We start from the raw sequence: 23,129 nt of genomic DNA, 5'->3' as shown, positions 1-23,129 counted from the left end.
TTCTGGGCCTGTGGCTGACCCAGAGGAGGAGAGGAAAGGCTGGTGCCCTGGAGCTCCGAGAAATGGGCTCCCACCCAAGAGGGGCTTCTCTTGCCAGGAGGAGGAAGGATGGTGTTAGACAGGCAGGCCATAGTACCCCCTCCATTACTTCTGCCATATTTGTTTGACAGCTAGTTTTGTGGTTTACATAAGAAAATAATTATACTTTACTCTGTAATGAAGATCCTATAACTAGTATGTTATCATTTACTAATGTAAACCAACACTTATGCTTTCTCAGGCTGCGGTTATGATTATAGCTGTGGTTCTAGGGAAAGAGAGCTGGTGCATCTCCTTGGCTCATCTGCCCTCAGTTATTTCCGACGTAGGTACTGATATAGGGATTAAACTGCTTCTCCACCACCAGTGCAGCTGAGCTGTGCTGAGTCAAGTGTCACTGGGCCTGGCTTTTGTGCAGTAAGTAAATTTAACCTCAAGACAGTACTGTAGTAAAATGATTACCTGATTTTTATTTAAAAAAAGAAAGCATAGAATTCCAAAGCTGGAGGTGATTTGGGGGCTTCTCAGTAAGACTTAATTAGCAAATTATAGAGTACCAAAAGACTCTTTGGATCATACACTATATTTTGTTTCAGTCTTGACCAAACTAAGTATGCATACTGGCCATCTAAATCATGAAACAGAATGAGGCTTCAAATGATGTGTTTCTCCACTTAGAGTTCTTATGTGTGCAGTACACATGCAGGATCTTTCCTGTATGTTTGTGTCTGGCATGTGCCATGCACTATGTTCTAGATGCTGGCGCTGCAGCAGGAAACAAAATGAGCAGGGCCTCTGCTCTTGCAGGGGTGACGCGGAAGGTGATAGTCCAAAGTAAATGAACAAAGGTATCTTTCAACTCTTCTGGAAATCCAAAGTTACTCCAAAATGAAAGTTTTTTTTTTAATTGGAGTTGGGCTGGGGGCCACTTTAGATGTTACAGAACATGTTCCCAAGGAAGTGTCAGTTGTGCTGAGAAATACAGGGTAAGGGGGCAAAGATCTGGGAAGGCGCTGCCCAGAGGGGATGGCGAGTCCTTGAGGTGGGAGTGGGCCAGGCCCAAGAAACCTGAAGACCAGCTTGGCTGGAGCCTGATGCGGGGTCATGCAAGGTCAGGGCGAGAGCGGGGGTGGAAGGTTGTCGGGCTTGATGCAGAGCACACTTAAGAGCTTGGCCACCAGCCCGCTTGCTGTGGGAAACCATTAAAGTGTTTGGAGCAGTGACAGGATCTTACTGAGTTTTCAGAAAACATCAGTTTGGCTGCCGGGAGCAATATGGGCTGCAGCAACCGAGAAGAGAAACTGGGAGTTCAGTTAAAAGGATTTCCTGGTGCTTTGGGCAAGAGAAGATGTTGGCTTAGAGGCATGGGCTCTAGAGAAAGGCGGACTGGTGTGAGCGCAGCGTCAGCAGAACTTGCCGATGGATTGCAAGTGGTAGTTTAAAGAAAAAGCAAACAAGGACGAGTTTGGGGTTTTTGTTGTTTGGTTTTTTGTTTGTTTGTTTTATTTATTTTTGGCTGCATTGGGTCTTCATTGCTGCGCGAGGGCCTTCTCTAGTTGCGGGCGAGCGGGGGCTACTCTTCGTTGCGGTGCACAGGCTTCTCATTGCAGTGGCTTCTCCCATTGTGGAGCACGGACTCTGGGCACACAGGCTTCAGTAGTTGTGGCTCGCGGGCTCAGTAGTTGTGGTTCACGGGCTCTAGAGCGCGGGCTCAGTAGTTGTGGTTCACGGGCTCTAGAGCGCAGGCTCAGTAGTTGTGGTGCACGGGCTTAGTTGCTCTGTGGCACGTGGGATCTTCCCGGACCGGGGCTCGAACCCTGAGTTGGCAGGCGGATTCGTAACCACTGCGCCACCGGGGAAGTCCCATGGCTTTGGTTTTTGGTTTAAACGATTGATTGAGGTGGAAAAGTCTGAAGCAAGAATATTTTGGAGAGGGAGATGGAGCTTGGGTTTGCATGTGTTAAATTTGAGATGTCTGGGAAGGAATCAGAAAAGGTCACCAGCGTAGGAGGAAAAACCAAGAGAACATGGAGTCATGGAAACTATGAGAAGAGAGTGTTTCCAGAAGGAGGGCGTAGGAATGCAGCGGAAGGCTGCTGAGAAGTAGCGTGAGATAAGGACAGAGACTCCCTGGATTTGATGGGGGTGGGACGGCGTGATTGGATGGAGAAGAGGACAGAGACGAGGAAGAGGAGACAGTGGGTGCTGATAACTCTTTGAAGCTTAGTCGTCAATAGGGCAGTAATGACGTAGTACTAAGGACCAAAGAATATCTTTTATTCGGTTTGTTTTTCAGTTGGAGTTAACCAAAGCATATTTGTATGGTGATGGAATAGTACAGCAGAGGGGAAGAAATTAATACCAAAGAGTGAAAGGATAGTTAGAAAGCAAAGTATTCAACAGCCATTGGGCCGGGATTAATATCGTAAATGGAATTAGCGTTCTTTGACAGGAGCCAGGAACATGTTTATCAAAACAGGAGACAAGGCAGAGAACACGGATATAAATGTTCCAGGTTAATAACGCATAGCGGCCAAACTGAGGGCGTTTCTGTTTGTTTACATTAATTTTCTCAGTGAAATATGAGATGAGGTTACCAGCTGAGGAGGGACAGGTATCAATGGTTATGGAGGGAGAAGGTGAAAGAATTATGTTGGAGACTGGGAAAGCCAGCACAGCGCTGAGGGACATGGGGGAGGGTTATCTAGTAGCATCAGGTCATTTTTGAGTTGCACAGTCATGACATAAAGTGAGTCCGTTTCAGAGTGGTCTGGTTTTCTCCAGAGCATTTAGCCACATAGAACTGCATAGGCAATCATTGGGTTTAGCCAGCTTTGCATTTTTCTGGGTGAGTGCTTCAGAGAGAGAGAGAAGCAAAAAAGTTAAGGATGTTCGCAAGGTGGACGATAGACCCCAGGTGTGGGTGGGGAGATAGAGAAATGAAGACCTGGGGGGATTGATGGGTAGTTACGGAGGTGAACTCAGGGGGTTGGAGGCTTGTGCAAGGATTCAGGAAATTGTCAGAGCAGCATTCCAGGAGTAAGTGAGCAGGAAAGGTAAGATGTGGTCACGATAGGGTGCTGGAAATGGAGACTTTGGAAATTCATGAGGTCAAGGGTATGATGACGACAGTGGTTGGCTGGGCTGGAACAAAACATAAGCTTGCTGGAAAAGAAAAGACTAAGGGGCTCAGAGGCCAGGATGTTAGAGGGATCATCCAAGGGGATGTTGAAGTTCCAAAAATGGTGATGAGAATAGAAGCGGGGAGGAAGACAGTGAGTTGGTGCTGATTTATTTGATCAAAATACCCAGATTCTTGGTTGCTGAAGTTGAACATGTTAGCAGAGAAGAATACGTAACATGTACATACGTACAGAGTCAGTGTGAAAGACGGGGGCTCATGACTCAAGTTCATCTGATGCTTTGGGGGCATAAATGGTGACCTGTTGTCCTGACTAAAACACACATGCCTCTTTCAACAGATGCTGCTGCCGCCGCTTCAGCAATGGTGTCCGCGTCTGCCCCTTCCGTGTACAGCGTGCAAGCCCTCTCCCTCCTGGCAGAGGTACATATACATCTGGCTTGTCATCCCCCCACAGAAGTGAGGCTTTGCAAGGGCGTTCATTCTCAGGGGCCAGGGCGCACGGGCTGCACCGCCCCGGGTGAGTTCATAAGCCAGTCTTGGCCTCAAGCTGCCCCGTGGAGTTTCCTTGTTAGGTTGTGTATACCCTGAGGGCTAAATTTTGTATTGCCGCCTGCTTTAGGAGATTTCTGTTTTCTGGCGGTCCTGTTCTTCTAGGTTCTGGCATCCCTCCTGGACATGGTTTATCGAAGTGATGAGAAGGAGAAAGCGGTGCCATTGATCTCACGTTTGCTTTACTATGTTTTTCCTTACTTACGCAATCACAGGTAACGCCACCTTCTCCGTTGTACCCCACCCACGTGTGGAAAGATAGCTTATGGGAAATGTGTCCAGCGGGGTTCCTTGCACCGTCTCTGACCTTGACCCTTTCCCCTCCCCACCCCTTTCAGCGCCTACAATGCCCCCAGCTTCCGGGCTGGCGCCCAGCTGCTGAGCTCTCTGAGCGGTTATGCCTACACGAAACGAGCCTGGAAAAAAGAAGTCCTGGAATTATTCTTGGACCCGGCCTTCTTCCAGATGGACACTTCTTGTGTGCAGTAAGAAATGCTGTCCTGATAAAAAAACATGCCCTGAATCTTCAAGTGGAAAAGTGTTTGGGTTTCTGTAATTAATTCTCTTTCCTGAAATGGAAGCAGAGCTAGCATCAACCCAAATCATAGGACACCACTCGCAGGTTAACTGTGTATTTCTGGGAACAGAATTAAGTCTTTTAAAAACTACAAAGGTGTCTTTTTTTTAATCAGGAGAAGAATTTCAAGTAAGAGAGCATATTTTTCCTAAAGAGCATAGCATGGGGTTCCAGTGGTACTCGGTCTGGTACTGCTTTATCTTGTAATCACGAAATGCTTGACCAGCATTAAGATGACAGAGCTCCATGGTGACACCGCGGTGTCCCTGTCCCACTTCTCGGCTTGCACTCCCCGAGTCCTCACTGAGACCCTGAGGCTGGCCAGGCTCTGCGCGGGCGGTGGAGATCCGTGGAATCACAGGCACAGGATGAACGAGCTGTGCCTTCTTCTTGGAGGTCAGCAGAACCACTCGTAACTCTGCCCCTGGCTTGACTGAACAGGTCTTCATTAATGGCAGGGGTAGACGGTGGAGACTGGTCAGCTTTTCTATACGGGCTGAGGGTTTGCCCAGCCACCGCCAGCGGCCATGGCTGTAATCCTGTCGTACTGCGGGGAGCCCGTTGAGAACTAGTGGTATTTGTCTGCACAACCCCAATTCTTTCCATTAACACGAGTGTATGGACATCATCTGTGTGAACACGTTTAAGGGCAACCCTTGCAAAAGCCAAGGTACCTTGACAATTTGTGTTTTCTTTTATGGTGAGCTGGGAATTATTCATTATTCCCTATGTTATTCATTCCCTATGTTAAGGTTATAAATGAAAAGCTTTTGCTTAACGTTTCCTTATATAAAAACTATTCATCCCTTTCACTAACTTTTCAGAAAGCAGTTTTTTAGTAGATCTTAAAGGGACATGTTCTTTTCTTGATGCTTTTAATCAGACTGTCACCCTTTGCATATTTAATTAATTTTACTTTTTTTTATATCCAGTTGGAAGTCCATTATTGACCATCTTCTGACTCATGAGAAAACGATGTTTAAAGATTTAATGAGTAAGTTCTTCTGTTATGTGCACATAAGTCACACTTTAAAGGACCAATTCCTTTTGGTCATAATCAGCTTTTACCACGTATTTCAGAGCCCAGCTCAAACCTTTTTTAGTGCGATTTTAGCCACACAGTGTAATGTGATGTGCAGGATATGTCGGGACTACGTGAATGAGCCTTCCTATTTCCAGTCTATTGACACGAATGCCTTTAACTACCTTTTTTGCAGTTTTGTAGCAGAGAAAATACTTTTGAAAGTAATGATAAGTTGACCACAATTGGTTAGGAGTACTTTCCTGTACCTCATATCCTCTTCAAATACCCCATCATTCAGTATCATGAAAGAAACAAGTACTTTTATAAATTTAAATATTTGAGTAACAACTACATGCCCTTAATCAAGATCGTGATCTTTCACCAGGGAAGATAGGAAGAGTAGGAATTTCTCATCACTTACCTCTCATTGTAGTGTTCTCACTAAATGGAACTCATTTGCTCTATTTATTCCAGGCATGCAGAGCAGTTCTTTAAAACTGTTCTCAAGTTTTGAGCAGAAAGCCATGCTGCTAAAGCGCCAGGCTTTTGCCGTCTTAAGTGGAGAACTTGATCAGTACCACCTTTACCTTCCTCTGATCCAAGGTAAGAAGCCCTGCCCTTCCCCCAGCCCACCCCCCCCCGCCCCCCACAGAGACAGGCCCAGAGTGGCCAACGTGGCTGGAAACCAGAGGGGCCCAGGGCAGGTGTTGGCAGTATGGTCAAACGTTAAATGAGTACTCAGCAGAGTGATTGTAGAAGAACTTTGGAAATATATCGGTAAATCTGAAATTTTATTTTAAAAATCAATTATTATGGGACTTCCCTGCTGGCGCCGTGGTTAAGAATCCGCCTGCCAATGCAGGGGCCACAGGTTCGAGCACTGGTCCGGGAAGATCCCACATGCCGCGGAGCAACTAAGCCCGTGCGCCACAACTACTGAGCCTGCGTTCTGGAGCCTATGAGCCACAACTACTGAGCCCACATGCCACAGCTACTGAAGCCCGCGTGCCTAGAGCGGCGCAATGAGAAGGCCGCGCACCGCAATGAAGAGTAGCCCCCGCTCGCCGCAGACAGAGAAAGCCCGCGCACAGCGACAAAGACCCAATGCAGCCAAAAATAAAATATAAATAAATAAATTTATTTTTTTAAAAAAGGCAAGAGAAAAATCAATTATTATAATGCTATTAGTTTTTTTAATTTTTACAAATTTTATTTATTTATTTTTGGCTGCGTTGGGTCTTTGTTGCTGTGCACGTGCTTTTCTCTAGTTGCGGCGAGCGGGGGCTACTCTTCGTTGTGGTGCACGGGTTTCTCATTGCGGTGGCTTCTCTTGTTGCAGAGCACGGGCTCTAGGCATGGGGGCTTCAGTAGTTGTGGCTCGCGGGCTTAGTTGCTCCGCGGCATGTGGGATCTTCCCGGACCAGGGCTCGAACCCGTGCCCCCTGCATTGGCAGGCGGATTCTTAACCACTGCACCACCAGGGAAGTCCTATAATGCTATTAGTTTGTATTAGGTTGTTTTTTAAAGTCTGGCAATGCTTCTTCAGCACTGTCTCCTGCTGGATCCCTCCTGCAGTACAGATACTAAGGCCAGTGACAGAGCAAGATTTTGGAGAAGTACCTGATTTTTCCTTAGTGGTTTTTTCTCTTCTTCATACTCGCGGTATTCTTTGTCTGCTTCAAGAATGAATGATTGTGGATATTATACATGGTTTTAAAGGTTTTCCCCCCTCCTCATAAAATGTTGAGGTGGCAAAGTGAGCATTCTGTTTTAATTCATCCTCCTCCAAGACACAAAAGAACTCTCAAACAGGAATGTGTTTTCCTTAAGACCCTTAGCCTAAATGGAATATAATAAAATAAACAAAAAAGCTTTCAAGAATCATATGAAATATCATGAAGACTAGTATAACAAAAAATTTTACAAATATTAGAATTATGGTGTAAATCCTTTTGGGGGGCTCAGACTTATTAAAGTATAATTTACATACAGTTCTGGCTATACAGTTCTATGAATTTTGATAAACACATGTAGTCACGTAACCACCACTGCAGTCAAGATACAGAACATTTCCATCACCCCAGAAAGTTCACTCGTGCCCCTCAGAAGGCATCTCCTCTGCTTACCCCCTGACCCTATCAACCACTAAATCTTCTTTCTGTTCATATAGTTTCATCTTTTCTGGAATGTCCTATAAATGTGAATGTGATTAGACAGTGTATAGCCTTGGAGTCTGGCTTCTTTTGTGTTTGAGAGTCATTCATTCTGTTGTATTTATCAATAGCTTATTTCTTTTTATTGCTATTTATCTATAGTATTCCATTCTGTGATTTGTTTACCAGATCACCAGTTGAACATTTGTGTTGTTTCCACATAGAATTATGATATAAATCTCTTGCTCTACCCTCTTAAAAAATGCTCTTATAAATATCTGTCTGCTCACAAAGCATGTGCTTTTCGTAAATATTTGTATTAATTCTCAGCCCACGGCCATACTTGATTAACCACTTGAAAGGTCTTAATTATTTTAGGTCAAAACATTAACAGCTTTCGTGGGTATTAATTATGACAGTATTTTATATTTGCAATAATGAAAATACCATTATACTTCTACTGACATAATTTCAGCCTGTAAAGCACGTAAGATGTTCATGACCTAACGTCTTGAATACTTAAGATGTATAAAAGTGAATATTCAGATATTGACAAATCCTTACTTGAATTACTAACAGGAGGCTGCTTAGGTCAGAGGGTGACCAGGAATGCCGTTAAAGGCGATGGCAGCCCTCCAGAGACTTTGCTCAGTGCAGAGTCAAAGCTGAACTTTGTTGCATCCTTACAGGATTTAAAGGGGAGAGAGAACAACGGGAACCACATTTCCTCTAGTTCACGGGTGGCGTCTGTGATGGTGCTTTATGCACCTGGCCATCAGACAGTGGTCCAAAAGGGCAGCGTGAAGTTCACTTTCTCAGCAGGAGAGCATGGTAGGCAGTGCATTGTACAGTCCTTGCCATGCTTTCTCACTTTGGGAGAAACACCTGCGCCTTCTCTCCCCCATGTCCCATCACACACTCTCCTAAAACCTGGGGTGAGGCCCAGAGAGCTAAAGAGACAGTATTAGATGTGTAGAACAAGAAGAGAACAGACAATGGCCTTTTTCAATCAGTGGTATGGAGAATCTGACTATGGCAGGGTGTAAACATCCAATTCTGAGAAATCATGGCTTGGAGAGGGAGAGAGAAGTAGAGGCAACATAATATATACATTATATATTATATACATACAACATATATGAAAGTCAGCATAATGCTGACTTTAAATAGGAGATGGTTTGGGGGTCCTTGGGGAAAGAGGAATTTCTCCAAATAAATACCCTCCACTTTGGATAGCTCAAGTGCTGTTTTTTTTTTTTTTTTTTTTTTAAAAACTACATGTTTGAAAAAGTAGGATGGACTTCCCTGGTGGTCCAGTGGTTAGGGCTTCGCAGTTACACTGCAGGCGGCACAGGTTCGATCCTTGGCCGGGGAACTAAGATCCCTCATGCCACACAACGCAGCCAAAAAGTAAAAAATAAAATAAAATAAAAATACCTGTTTGAGTCCTTGTTTTAAAAAAATAAGAGGAAGAAGTAAACATGTTTACCCCCTTCCGTTTTTTACTAACTGACAGTTTGCAAAGCACTTGCCTCTGTGTTGTCATTGTCTTCAGGACTGTTGACAGGCCCAGCTTCCCTAAGGTCCTGGGGTGATGGGATTCGGAACGTTCTCTGACAGTCTTGGGACATTGACTGGCCCCATGGAGCAGTGACACCCCAGTCAAGGGAGTAGAGGCATCCGGAAGCTCCTAAGTTGCACACCATGGTGAATAGTTGAGGCCAAATCAAAAGAGGCAGGAATGGAGAAGGTCTGGCATTTCTCCTCTGGAGTCCTCACGCCCGACTGATCACCATCAAGTAGCACTGGAAGAGGTCGATCGATGCACTCAGCGTGCAGAGCTGAGCAGCTCCTTACATCTTGGCTCGTAGTGACATAAATTTTACATTGATCTCAAAAGCAGTAAATCGGCTCAAAGCAATTATTTTTTAAACAGGAGGCACGATAAAATGCTGCTTGTCTAGGATGAAAGGAGGACAGACTACAGAGGCCCCTGATGAGGGGATCAGAAAGGTCTAGAGGGAACACTCTGTTCCCTCTAAGCTGATGAGTGTGGCTCATTCCAGGTCCACTGAAGTCCTTCCCATCGTTTAAGTTTTCTTCATTGTCCTTTATCAGCTCCAGTTTTACATCAGGATACTGGTGCTCAGAGAGATTAACACCTGCGTAAGGTTGCATTGCCGCTAACTGGCAAAACCTGGACTGAAATCTGAGCCCTGTGGCTCCCAGCAGCAGGCTGTGTTCTTTAGTAGGTACCCTTTGAGGCAGGCGAGTTTCACAGATGGGAAATGGGCTCAGCAAGATTATGCGGCCAGCCTAAACGAGGTTCTGCAACCTTGACAGTGGTGCAGGGATTCTGGCTCAGGGCTCTCTCTGGCTCTGCTCACCAGGACTCCTTAAGCCTGTAAGGTTTATCACTCAGCTAAGAAAGGAATATTAGAGATTCTAAAATAGATCATCTTGGCTGAAGAATAATCTCACGAATTTAGCTTTTATTTGGAGCATCAATATGAAATATGCCCCATGTGTACAAACCACTTTTTTTTTTAATACTTTTTATCTCAAAGTAGATTAAGACTCACAAGAAGTTGCACAAATAGTACCTAGTGTTCCTGTGTACTGTTCGTCCAGCTTCCCCCATGATAACATCTCACATAAGCATAGTTCCTCATCAAAACCAGGAAATTGATGTGGGAGTATTACCATAACTCAACTTGAGACTTTTTCAGATTTCACCAGTTTCTACAATGCATTCTTTATGTGTGTGTTTGTGTGTCTAGTTCTATGAACGTATCCCACATACAAATTCTTGTAGCCAACACCACAACCAGGATTTAGAACTCTTCCCTCGCTACAAAGCGACACCCTCAAGTCACTCACTGCTTTATATAGTCACACCCTCCACCCAGCCCTAACCCCTGGAAACCACTGATCTGTTCTCCATCACTTTAATGTTATATAAATGGAATCATACATCATGCGTATTATGTAAATGTCACCTTTTGAGATTAGCTTTTTTCATTTAGTACAGTGCTTTTGAGATCCATCCAAAGGCAAATGGGGTATGTTCATGGGTGTATAAAGAGTTTGATCTTTTTTAATGAGTAATAATACTCCATTTTGTGGATGTACCGCAGTTCATTTATCCATTTACCTGATGGACATCTGGGTTGTTCTAGTTTTTGGTATTAGAAATAAAGCCTAGGGGCTTCCCTGGTAGCGCAGTGGTTAAGAATCCGCCTGCCAATGCAGGGGACACGAGTTCGAGCCCTGGTCCAGGAAGATCCCACATGCTGTGGAGCAACTAAGCCCGTGCACCACAACTACTGAGCCTGCGCTCTAGAGCCTGTGAGCCAAAACTACTGAGCCCACGTGCCACAACTACTGAAGCCCACGCGCCTAGAGCCTGTGCTCCACAGCAAGAGAAGCCACCTCAATGAGAAGCCCGCTCACCGCAATGAAGAGTAGCCCCTGCTCGCCGCAACTAGAGAAAAGCCCACGCGCAGCAACAAAGACCCAGTGCAGCCAAAAATAAGATAAATGAAATAAATAAATTAAAAAAAAAAAAAGAAATAAAGCCTCTGGCGATCCAGTGGTTAGGACTCTGTTCTTTCACTGCAGAGGGCCCAGGTTCAATCCCTGGTCAGGGAACTAAGATCCTGCAAGCTGGGATAAATGCACAAGGGTTTGATTACTGGGTTCTATGGTAAATGTGTGTTTAACTTTATAAGAAACTGCCAAACTGTTTTCCAGAGTGGATGCACCATTTTGCATTCCCATTTAAACAGTAATTCAAATGTCATTATCCTTTTTTTTTTTAAACACTTTTATTTTATTTTTTAATATTTATTTATTTATTTGGTTGCACTGGGTCTTAGTTGTGGCAGGTGGTCTCCTTTTAGTTGCAGCTTGTGGGCTCCTTAGTTGAGGTTCGCCAGCTCCTTAGTTGTGGCACGTGGGCTCCTTAGTTGTGACTTGTGAACTGTTAGTTGCAGCGTGTATGTGGTATCTAGTTCCCTGGCCAGGGATCAAACCCGGGCCCCCTGCATTGGGAACGCGGAGTCTTAACCACTGAGCCACCAGGGAAGTCCCTCATTATCCTTTTGATGTCTTTAGAGATACCCCTACTTTCATTCCTGATATTGGTAATTTGCTTTCTCTCTTTTTTGGTCAGTCTTTCTAGAGGTTTGTCACTTTTCTTGTTCTTTTCGAATAACCACATTTTAATTTGATTGATTTTTCTACATTATTTTTGTTTGTTTTGTTTCCAGTTTCATTTATTTCTGCTTTTTATTATGCCCTTCTTTGTCCTTGCTTTGGTTTTATTTTGTTCTTTTTCTGGTCTCGTGAGGTAGAGGCTTGGATTATAGATTTGAGTGCTTTCTTCTTTTATAATGTAAGCATTTAGTGCTATAAATTTCCCTCTCAGCAATACTTTAACTGTATCCCACAAAATCGGATATATTGTAATTTTCATTCATTTCTTTATATTTTTTATTTCCTTTGATACCTCTTCACCCCGTATCTAATTTAGAAGTTTGTTAATTTCCAAGTGTTTCTGGTTATCTTTCTGTTATTAATTTCCAGTTTGATCCCATTATGGTCAGAGAACCTTCTTTGTAGGATTTAAATTTGTTGAAGTTCGGTTATATCATGGGTCATAAAGCAGTCTTGGTGAATGTTCCACGAGCATGTAATGAATGAGATGTGTTCTGCTGGTGTTGAGTGGAGTGTTCTACAAGTGTTTATTAGATCCTGTCGGCTGAAGGTACTGCTCACTTCTATATCCTTACTGACTGTTTTCCTAGGAGTTCTATCAGTCATGGGATAGGGATGTTGAAGTTCAGCTACAGTTGTCAGTACTTATTCTTCTTTGAGTTCTGGCAGTTCTTTCTTCGAGTATTTTACACCTCTGTTGTTTGGTGAACAGACATTTGGGAATGTTATATCTTCTTGTTGAACTGACCTTACCACTGTGTAATGTCCCTCTTTGACCCTGGTACTTTCCTTTGCTCTGAAGTCTATTCTGTCCTATATTAATCGCGCCACTCGGGCTTTCTTAAAATGTTTGCATATTGTATCTTTTTCTGTCCTTTTACCTTTAACCTACTTATATTGTTATATATTTTTAAGTAGTTTTATCTTTTTTTAAAATTTATTTATTTCATTTATTTTTGGTTGTGTTGGGTCTTCGTTGCTGCGTGGGCTTTCTCTAGTTGCGGTGAGCAGGGTCTACTCTTCGTTGTTGTGCACGGGCTTCTCATTGCGGTGGCTTTTCTTGTTGCGGAGCACGGGCTCTAGGCGTGCGGGCTTCAGTAGTTGTGGCTCGCAGGCTCTAGAGCGCAGGCTCAATAGTTGTGGCACATGGGCTTAGTTGCTCCGCGGCATGTGGGATCTTCCTGGACCAGGGCTCAAACCCGTGTCCCCTGCATTGGCAGGTGAATTCTTAACCACTGCGCCACCAGGGAAGCCATGTTGTTATATTTGAAGTGAGTTTTGTGTAAGATAACATACAACTGGGTCATTCCTTTTATCCATTCAACCAGTCTCTTTTAATTGACGTGTCATGTCAGGATATATTATGCCATTTTGTTTATTTTCTGTTTGTTCCTTGTTTTTCATTCCTTTTCCTATTTTCCTGAGGTTACCTGAACATTTTTTTGGCGTTCCATTTTGATTTATTTAAAGTGGTTTGGGGGTATATCTCTTTATATAGCTTTTTGCAGTGGTTGCTCTAGGGATTACAGTGAACATAGAATATACATACTTACTGTGGTCTACTAGTATCAATATTTTACCACCATTTGCTTTTCTCCCATGTGATATAGTTGTCTGAAATACTACGTTTACATACTAGAACCATAAGCGATAGAGATACACTTTTTGCTTTCACTGTCCAACATAAATACTCAAGAGGGAAGGATATTATTTATACTCATTTATTTACCCTTTCTATTGCTCTTTAGTCATTCCTGATGTTCCATGTTTCCTACCATTATCATTTCCTTTCTGTCTGAAGAACATCATTTAGCCATTCTTTGAGGGCAAATCTGTTAACAAGTTTTCTTAGTTCTCCTTCATTGAGCCTTTTTTTTTTTCACCTTCATTCATCTTGGTTTGGTTTGGTTGTTTTTTTTTTTTCTTTCACCTTTATTCTGGAAGGATGTTTTCATTGGAAATAGAAAAATTCTGGGTTGAAGTTCTTCTTTCAGCACTTGAAAAATGGCAACTTCTTTCTGACTCTATGGTTTCTAATGAGAAATCTGCTATTATTCGAATTATTCTCCCTTTTAGGTAATGTATAATTTCCCTCTGACTGCTATCAAGATTTTTTTCTTTGTCTTTAGTTTTCAGAAGTTTGATTATGTGACTGAACATGATTTCTTTGGTTTTATCCCTTTTAGAGTTCACTCAGCTTCTTTTATTTGTAGATGTACCGTCTTTCACCACATTTGGAAAGTTTTCAGTCATTTTTAAAATATTTTTCCAACCTATACTCTTTTTTCTCTTTTTCTGTGATTCCAGTGCACAAATGTTAGATCTTTGGTTGTCCCACTGGTCTATGAGGCTCTGTTCATTTTTTGTTTTTCTGATATTTTCTCTCTCCTTTGTTCAGCTCACATAATTTCTATTGATTCTGTCTTGGATTCCCCTCTTCCTCTGTCATCTCCATTCTGCTGTTGAGCTCAACAGTAAGTTTTTCTATCTTGGTGATTCTATTTTTTAGTTCTAAAATTTCTATTTGACTTTTCTTTGTATCTTGTATTTTTTTGCTGACACTTTCTATTTCTTATTTGTTTCAAGTGTCCATAATTGGTTATTAGAGTATTTTTAGATAGCAGCTTTAAAATCCTTTTCCAATAATTCCAACCTCTGTATTATGTCTGCGTTGGTGTCTTTTGGGTATCTTTTCTCATTCAAGTTGAGATTTTTGGCATTCCAGGTTACATTCTTTTCAATTGCCTAAGCTGGGATAAAATAAAAAATTTAAAAACCACATGGAACCCACTTCCAGGTCATTCCTTAAGTCCCAAGGTTTCTACCCAGTCCTGCCACCTTTCCTTCACCTGTTTTCTGATAGTTGGTTTATGTATTTTTGTTCAAGGTTTTTGTTTGTTTGCAGTTAGATAAATAGGATGTATTACACTTACTCCATCTTGTCCAGAACCAGAAGCACAAACCACTCTTTAAAAATGCCAACCTGGGGCTTCCCTGGTGGCGCAGTGGTTAAGAATCCACCTGCCAGTGCAGGGGACACGGGTTCGAGCCCTGGTCCAGGAAGATCCCACATGCCGCAGAGCAACTAAGCCCGTGAGCCACAACTACTGAGCCCGCGTGCCACAACTACTGAAGCCTGCGTGCCTAGAGCCCATGCTCTGCAACAAGAGAAGCCACCACAATGAGAAGCCTGCGCACCACAACGAAGAGTAGCCCCTGCTCGCTGCAACTAGAGAAAGCCCGTGTGCAGCAACGAAGACCCAACACAGCCAAAAATAAATAAATGAACAAATAAAAAATAAAAATAAAATCCATCCATTTAAAAAAAAAAATGCCAACCTGTTTGTCAAGTGTCTGATCTATGCATGATCCTTCATTTGGTCAGAGTATTTTTAAAGGCAAGAAGTAAAAACCCACTTAAGCTACCTCAAGTAAAGAGAAGTTTATTACTAATTTACTACAGCGAATCTTAAGCAGCATGACCATAGTTCAGCTGTTTCCTATGGCAATTTGTCATCTTCCTAAGAAACCTTAAATTATGGGAAAAAATCACATTCTGCAAACAGTTATTTCAGTGGAGAAGTGGGGAAGACTGTTAGGGACTAGAGAGTTTACCTTTTTTTCTTTTTCCTGCAGGAATTAAAGTTTTTGTCATGGTCATCAAATCTAAACTTTACTGAATAATTCTATTTTATTCACGCACTTCACTTGCCACTCCTCACCCCCAAAATATAGTGTCATCTGCCAACCAATCTATATGATCTCATAGTTGCATCACTCGCCAAAGACTCTTCAGTTTCTGTGTCTCATGTTTCATATTCTTAGAAGAATAATTACATGTTCATTGATCACACACTGGATTTCTGGCTTGAGCCAGAAGTTGATGCCTTTCTACTCAGCTGCAGCAGGGGAATAAGAGGAACTTGATTCACTTCTTTAGCAAAAACCACAAACTGCTGTGCCTCACAAAGAACAGTGCTGGGGGCAAACACGGGGCACAAAACCATTCTCCCAGCACCCACCTCATGTATGAGGTTCTTGTCAAATGTCAAAGCAATTGCAATTTTATTATTCCTCTTTGTCTAGTGAGAAACTCCGAACTGCATATTTGTGTGACATCTCTAAAATCTTCTTTCCTTAGAACGCCTGACAGACAATCTCAGAGTTGGACAGACATCCATAGTTGCTGCTCAGATGTTTCTTTTTTTCAGAGTTTTGCTGCTAAGAATATCTCCTCAACATTTGACTTCACTGTGGCCAATAATGGTCTCTGAATTGGTAAGTGCAAATATTTTACTCTTGAAAGCAAAATTGGAGCTTTTAAAAATGCTTTTTCAGGAATAATATATTATTTCATATATATCTAATTTTATCTGCAAAATTTTCAATCACGTTGGTAGTGCATAGTCAGCTCTTGCTTAAATAGAGATATTTTATCCTATAATCATAGTTGCTCTCTCAGCGTCAGTTATTCCAATTAATCTGTACAGTTTGATATTATTTGCTTTTTTCTTTTTTTTTTTTTTGGGCCGTGCCATGTGGCTTTAGGGATCTTAGTTCCCCGACCAGGACATGGCAGTGAAAGTGCTGAGTCCTAACCACTGGACCACCAGGGAACTCCCTATTTGCTATTTTTTAAACTGTTTTTTTTTCCCCAATTTTATTGAGATATGTGTCATATAGCCGTGTGTAAGTTTAAGGTGTACAACTTGATTTGACTGAAGTATATCATGAAATGATTAGCACAGTAAGTTTAGTTAACATCCATGACCAGGGATTGAACCCACGCCCCCTGCATTGGAAGCACGGAGTCTTAACCACAGGACCACCATGGAAGTTCCTTGTTTTATTTTTTTAGATTCCACTTATAAGGGAGATCATACAGTATTTCCTTTCTCTTCGTATTTCACTTAGTATAATGCCCCCAAGGTCCTTCCATGTTGCTGGAAATGCTAGGATTCCTCCTTTTTCATGGCTGAATAATATTTCATTGTGTATATATAAAACAATTTCTTTATGTATTTATCTGTTGATGGACATTTAGGTTGTTTCCATGTCTTGGCTACTGCAAATAATGCTGCCCATTTTTTAATTGGATTATTTGCTTTTTTTTTGTTACTGAGTTGTATGAGTTCTTTATATATTTTGGATATTATCCTATCAGATATTTGGTTTGCAGATTTTTTTTCCCATTTCATAGGTTGTCTTTTCATTTTTTTGATTGTTTCTTGTGCTTTATTTGCTGTTTTTTATGGACATATAAATTTTAAACATTAAGCTAGGTTTACTCTCTCAAATAGTAACTTGAATTCACATTTTTTTTTAAAGATTCAGACATTCATACAGCTTGAAGAAGATCTGAAAGAGGACGATGAATCATTGAGGTAAGTAGTACAGCAGTCTGCACACATATATGAAGATTAATGGACATCACCTTATGACGCAGGGTTATCTAACACTACATACTGTTTTCCTGAAGTAGTTGTGAAGGGACCAGCTATTCTGACCATTTCTTAAAAGGAAAACCTTCTTATGGACATTGCATAGGCAAAAGGACCACAGCAGATGTGAATGAATTTATAACAAGAGTTTCTTTGCAAATTTACAGAAACAGCAACAAAATCAACAGAATAAAAGTTTCAGTCTCTGATGGAAATGGGCCCTCGATGGGGGAGATACCCCAGAGTGAACTTATCCTATATTTATCAGCTTGCAAATTCTTGGACACAGCACTTTCTTTTCCACCTGACAAGATGCCGCTATTTCAGATGTAAGTCAGGGAAGACCACGTGTCTTCTTTGAAGGAGGTGACTTTCTTTCCTCGCGAGCATTTTCACTTGTTCTTTCCTGTACAGTATATAAGACACCACAGCATGGGTTACTAGTGGCCGAGGGGCCTGCTCAGAATACCAAGTTTCACATTACTTGCAACATCTGTGGTTTGGTGAATTTGGCTCACAGTAGTGTTTATGTATGGGTTTCTCTTTCTCTCTGTGTGTGTGTGTGTGTGTGTGTGTGTGTGTGTGTGTGTGTGTGTTTAGGTGGGTTTTGCTATTGGGTTCTTATAAAACAGAGTCACCCACTGGTGATCCACACTGGGTTTGTATAATTTTTTTGTCTCTTTGCTTTTAATTAAATAAATGGAACATGCCGTCTCCAATTGGCTCTGCCCTTGTTGGCTCACATTTCCTGTAGGCTTAACACAGCTGCTCATATGTTTAATTTCATGCCTGGCCCCAGATGCCACTTCTCTCTGTCCTATTCCCCTAAAGAGTGAAATCATGTAGAAATGTTTGTGGTTAGAAACACTAAGTGAAAGAAGCCAATCTGAAACGGCTACATACTGTCTGATCGCAACTATATGATGATCTGTAAAAGGCAAGACTGTGGAGACAGTAAACAGCTGAGTGTGTGCCGGGGGGAGGGGAGAGCGAGGCAGAGCACAGAGGATTTTTAGGGCAGTGAAACTACTTCGTATGATACATGTCATTACACACTTGTCCGAGTCTATAGAAGTTACAGCACCAAGAGTGAACCCTAAGGTGAACTCTGGACTTTGGGTGATGATGTTGAGTCAGTGTCAGTTCATCGACTGTAACAAATGTACCCCTCTGGTGGGCGTGCTGGTAGTCAGGGAGGCTGTGCACGGCAGAGCAGGGCCCAGGGCAAGTGGGAAACCTCTGTACTTTCTGCTCAATTTTGGGGGAACCTAAAACTGCTCTAAAAAAGACAGTTTTTTTTTTAAGTGAGTTCCAATGTACATGAGTATGCACAGCACCATTAATCATAATAGGCAAAAGGTAGAGAAATGTCCATCAGTTGACCAGTGGATAAATAACATGTGGTGTGTCCATACAATGAAATATTCTACAATACAAAGAAATAAAGTACCGACACATGCTACAGCGTGGATGAACCTTGACAATGTTAAGTGAAAGAAGCCAGGCACAAACAACCATGTATTATGTGATTCCATTTATATGAAATGTCCAGTATAAAAAAATCTGTACAGACAGAAAATAGATTAGTGGTTACCTAGATCAAAGGGGTGTAGTGGATTGAGGGGTGAGAGCTAATGGGAACAGGGATTCTATTTGGGGTTATGAAAATATCCTAAAATTGATTATGGTGATGGATGTACAATTCTGTGAATATACCAAAAGCTATTGATTTGTACACATTAAACCGGTGAATGTGATTTACATCTCAGTAAAACTGTTTATAACTCTTTAAGTGGGCTCCAAGCCAGCATGCCTGACCTCAGATTTTTTTTTCCTCCAGTTACAGGTGGGCATTTGTTCCAGAAGTGGACACAGAGGGCCCTGCCTTCCCGTCGGATCTAGAGGAGAATCACCAAGAATGCAAACCCCACACTGTCAGGATTCTCGAACTTCTAAAATTAAAATATGGGGTAAATGTTTTCCTTTCTACCAGTTATATTTGTGGCAGAGGGGAGAAAGGCTAGGCAGTGAGTGAAGTACTTCATATGCTATTTGATTTTAATGACTTTGAACCGTTTTCAGAATGCCTCCTAACTGAGTGTTCAAACTTGGAGATGGTTATAAATTTCATCTCTGTTTTAGCATTTATATGTCACTTTCTCATCCCAGTTGCTAAGAGGTAAAGCCTCCTGGGTGACACAGTCCTGTAGAAGCAGTCTTGCCCGCAGAGTTCCTCTGTGACTCAGAGGAAGAGCCTGCAGGAGAGGTAACCGTGGCCCCAGCGGGGTGGGCTCAGGGTGAAATCCTGGTGGAAGATGGCAGCTGAAGACCTAGGATTTGAGTTGATGCTGCTACCATCAGCGCTGCCAGTGAATTTCATAAAGGACCCATCTCTTAGCTTTCACCGCCTGCATGTGCCTCGCGTGCATCTCTAACCCTTAGCAAAGCCATGTCATTGTGGGTCTCTTGCAGGAAATCGGCAGCTCAGATGAGATCACCACGAAGAGCGAGTTCCCTCTTCTGCGCCAGCGTTCTCTTTCCAGCATTAGGCAATTGATGCCATTCTTCAAGACTCTAAATTGTGCTTTTAAAACCCAAAGTAAACTGCCTGCTGACACCCGAGGCCCTCTACTTGTGGAGTTTCCCGTCGCAGATAGCTCAAGGGTCTTGAAGCAACTGGAAGAATGTGTCGAATATGATTTTTTGGAACATCTAGAATGTTAACCTTGTAAGCCAGAACTTGTTTAATCCATTTACTGAGACTTCGAGAAAAACCAGGATATATTCAAAACAAAAAAGGAGCCAGGATAGTGCTTTTAAACAAGTCTATCTCAATTTTGAAAGTAAATTTCAGATCATTTTTCTGGTGGGCAACAAAATACACCTCCCTGAATGCCATGTAATATTTTTGGATCTGATTTTATGTTTCTTCCTCAATTTATGTAAAGAAATAAAATTAATATATCATCTAATGGTGGCACAAAATTTGTAATATAAAGTAGAGGATGGAGAGATTGAAGAGTTGTTTTCTTTGTTGCAGATATATGGGTCTGTGTCAGTACACCTCTCTAAAAATCTTAACTTGTTGACTATTATTTTAACCTTTCTTACATATGTCCCTTTAAACATTTATTTTGGTACCACATTTTAAAATGAAAATATATTATTTTCTGAAAATACTAATTGCCCGTTACCATTGACTATTCAGCAGAGGTGGGAGCTTGAAGATATCTCAGTGTATTTAACTCATGCCCAGTAAAAGTCACGTGCTCACACTATTCTGCTGGGTAAGAAATACATAGTTTTCAAACGTCTGACAGCTGTAACCTTAGTTATGGTACCACAGTGTGCCTGGCCAGCACTTTCCATTTAACATAAAGCAGTCAGCGTGGTCACGGAGCCTCTAATGCCTGAAACTATTGTCAGGGAAACTCACTCTTTGGACTCTTCCTTATTACTCTGTCCTTTCTGGGATCTCTTTACCTCTCCGCAGACATCACTGTTGATGAAAATAATCCCTTCCTAGGCACGGACTCCTCCAGGCTGGCAGCGTGTCACCCCACTCTTTTCGAGCCTCTTTGTCTCATGCCAACTTCCTTATTTAGACTCCCTCTTGGTGCCCATCCTCTGCGGTGAACACCCTCACTCTGCGCCAGTGCGTGGGGCTTGCCTGCCAGACCTGCCTAGCTCATGTCCCCTTTTCAGCCACCAGGGCGTTCCATGACCTCATTTTCCGGGCCAGACGATGCAAACTGTCCTAATGCGTGCTCTCAGATCCATCCTTTCTATAGACAAGGGTGTTTGGGAACTTGACCAACATTATTGGTTAAGTTTCTCCTAACATTCTACTACGTATTAGTTTGTGACACTGCAGAAGCAATTTGTGTCACTAGCCCCAAGATAGGATATGGGGAGCACAGAACCACTTGGTTCCCTAAATAAGGGCTAAAAGTAAGAATCAAAAAGCACCACCATATATGGGTATTCATACAAATACGTGTTAAAAATTACATGGAGGGGCTTCCCTGGCGGTCCAGCGGTTAAGACTCCTCGCTTCCACTGCAGGGAGTGCGGCTTTGATCCCCGGTTGGGGAACTAAGATCCCGCATGCCGTGTGGCACAGCCAAAAAAAATAATAAACAAAATAAATAATTACAGGAAACTATGTTGTTTGTGTGTGTGGGGGGGGTATCTTTAAAATCATTTGCAAGTTTGGTCACTAAAATGTTAAATATTGAAGTGTAGAATTGTGAATTCAATGTAACTTATATGATGAGTTCCCCATAATTCAGGTTGTGAGGAGATAACCGTATGCTGATTAATAGTTAACATCAAGGTGGGTGCATATGATCATGTATCAAAATTGACAACAAAACTAATAGCTTATTTATATCATCAGTAGCTATTATGCCATGAAAGGTAGTTCTTGTATCTGTACCTAGATTTACAAATTTCTTCTTTTTTTCTCTCCAGTATCTAAAATAGCTTAATGGTCTCAGTCAATACCATATATAATTTAATCCTTATTTATTAATGGAAATCTTAAAAGGGATTTAATAGTACATCTCTGTTTATCATAGAACACCAAGAAAGAAGTCTTATAAATGTGATGTATATCTAAGTCTTTTGTCAGTGTACACACCACAGTGGGTGAGGACATAGGCTCTGAATTCAATTTGGGTTTGTTATTCAGCTTTACCCACATGCTAGGCTGGACATATACTTTGTGCCTCAGTTTTCTCATCTATAAAATGGAAATATCGACTGTAACTACCCCTCAGGGTTATAGCAACTAACCCCCTCTGTGCTCCCACTGTGGTTTATATAGTTGTTCTCTTTCACTTGACTTTTTTTTTTTGGCTCTTTGATGTCTTTTTTTTTTTAACTTTTTGTTTTATATTGGAGTATAGTTGATTGACAACGTTGTGTTAGTTTTAAAAGAGAAAATGGAGATTTTTTTTTTCAGTATGAGGAAAAGCAAAATTAGCAGTTCTTTTTTTTTCCTTCCCACCGGAGACGCTTCTGCACCCCACGTGGAAGACGGCCGCTGTGACTCATTTCCTCTCAGAAGGAAGTTAAGCCGTGTGTCCAGCCCAAGGACCAAAGTGCCACTGCTCTGGGGGCAAACAGTGTGCTGGGTCCCGGGCGCTAACAAAGCGGACTTTGGAGCGCACGGAGCTGCAGGAGGGCGTGGTGGGGACGTAGCCCTTATGAGCGGGCATGAATGGTCGTCACCACTGGATGGCTTCCCAGGGGCCACGCGTACTGCTGAGCGCATCACGTGGATGATTTCCTAACCCCCTTAGGAGGTAGGGACTGTTCCTCACTTCTCCACAGTCAGCAGAGCCAGGAACCGAAGCCTAGGTCTGTCTTGCTCTAGAGCCACTATGCTCGCAAGCCCAGGGCTGAGAAGGTTAAACAGGAAAACGCTGCGAGGGCTGCTGCCGCGCGGGGCGGCTTGGGAGGCAGCTTCCGAGGCCGCCCCGCCCAGCCGGCTTCCCGCCCAGCCGGCTTCCTGCCGAAGCGGCTCCTCCCAGGGCCTCGGCACAGAGAAGGTGGCTCCTGCCCCTCAAGGTGCGGTGAGGTGTGTTTTAAAGCGGAACAAGCCTTATTTTCCAGCATTTGTGTTATGCCCAGTTAAATTAGAAGTAGCTGGATTCATCAAGATGGTTGATGAAGACTGTAATTAAAAGCTTTGAAAAAAAAAAAAAAAAAGCTTTGAACAACAACCTGGGAGATCAGACAGAATCTGGCCTTTGGAATTAAATTGAGGTAAGACAATGCCTTCTACCAGGTATCATTTGCAGTTTAGCAGGACACACAAACCCATGAACATGGAAAAGTGACACCATCAAAGAAGAGTCCACCCATTCTACACTAAGGGGCAACTGGACGTTGTGAGAGTCACTACGTAGTATCCTACCATGCTTACGTGTTTTGTTAAGTCGTATAGTAATCATTCCATAAGCTGAATTCCATCATC

At 42.4% G+C, this 23,129-nt stretch overlaps 1 protein-coding gene across 7 annotated transcripts in view; it reads left to right on the top strand.

The window, feature by feature from the left end:
• Positions 1 to 20,160, top strand: part of DOP1B (DOP1 leucine zipper like protein B) — a 107,966-nt gene extending 87,806 nt beyond the window's left edge. For 5 of the 7 annotated variants that reach the window (XM_082393564.1, XM_082393560.1, XM_082393562.1 and 2 more), the window contains 10 exons: positions 3,519 to 3,604; positions 3,839 to 3,948; positions 4,072 to 4,218; positions 5,243 to 5,304; positions 5,809 to 5,937; positions 15,847 to 15,983; positions 17,034 to 17,089; positions 17,314 to 17,475; positions 18,987 to 19,116; positions 19,619 to 20,160. In XM_082393564.1, coding sequence (XP_082249690.1) covers positions 3,519 to 3,604; positions 3,839 to 3,948; positions 4,072 to 4,218; positions 5,243 to 5,304; positions 5,809 to 5,937; positions 15,847 to 15,983; positions 17,034 to 17,089; positions 17,314 to 17,475; positions 18,987 to 19,116; positions 19,619 to 19,870 — 1,271 coding nt within the window. In that variant the 3' untranslated portion in view covers positions 19,871 to 20,160. Of the gene's footprint in view, positions 1 to 3,518; positions 3,605 to 3,838; positions 3,949 to 4,071; positions 4,219 to 5,242; positions 5,305 to 5,808; positions 5,938 to 15,846; positions 15,984 to 17,033; positions 17,090 to 17,313; positions 17,476 to 18,986; positions 19,117 to 19,618 lie in introns of those variants that run through there. The other 2 variants (XM_082393563.1, XR_014245094.1) reach the window with 2 other exon arrangements.
• Positions 20,161 to 23,129: the final 2,969 nt, after the last annotated feature.

Source organism: Balaenoptera borealis (genome assembly GCF_965194805.1).
Source record: "Balaenoptera borealis genome assembly, chromosome: 5".
NCBI lineage: Eukaryota > Metazoa > Chordata > Mammalia > Artiodactyla > Balaenopteridae > Balaenoptera > Balaenoptera borealis.
The sequence above is the reverse complement of the archived record's forward strand: the minus strand, read 5'-3'. Positions and strand labels throughout refer to the sequence as shown.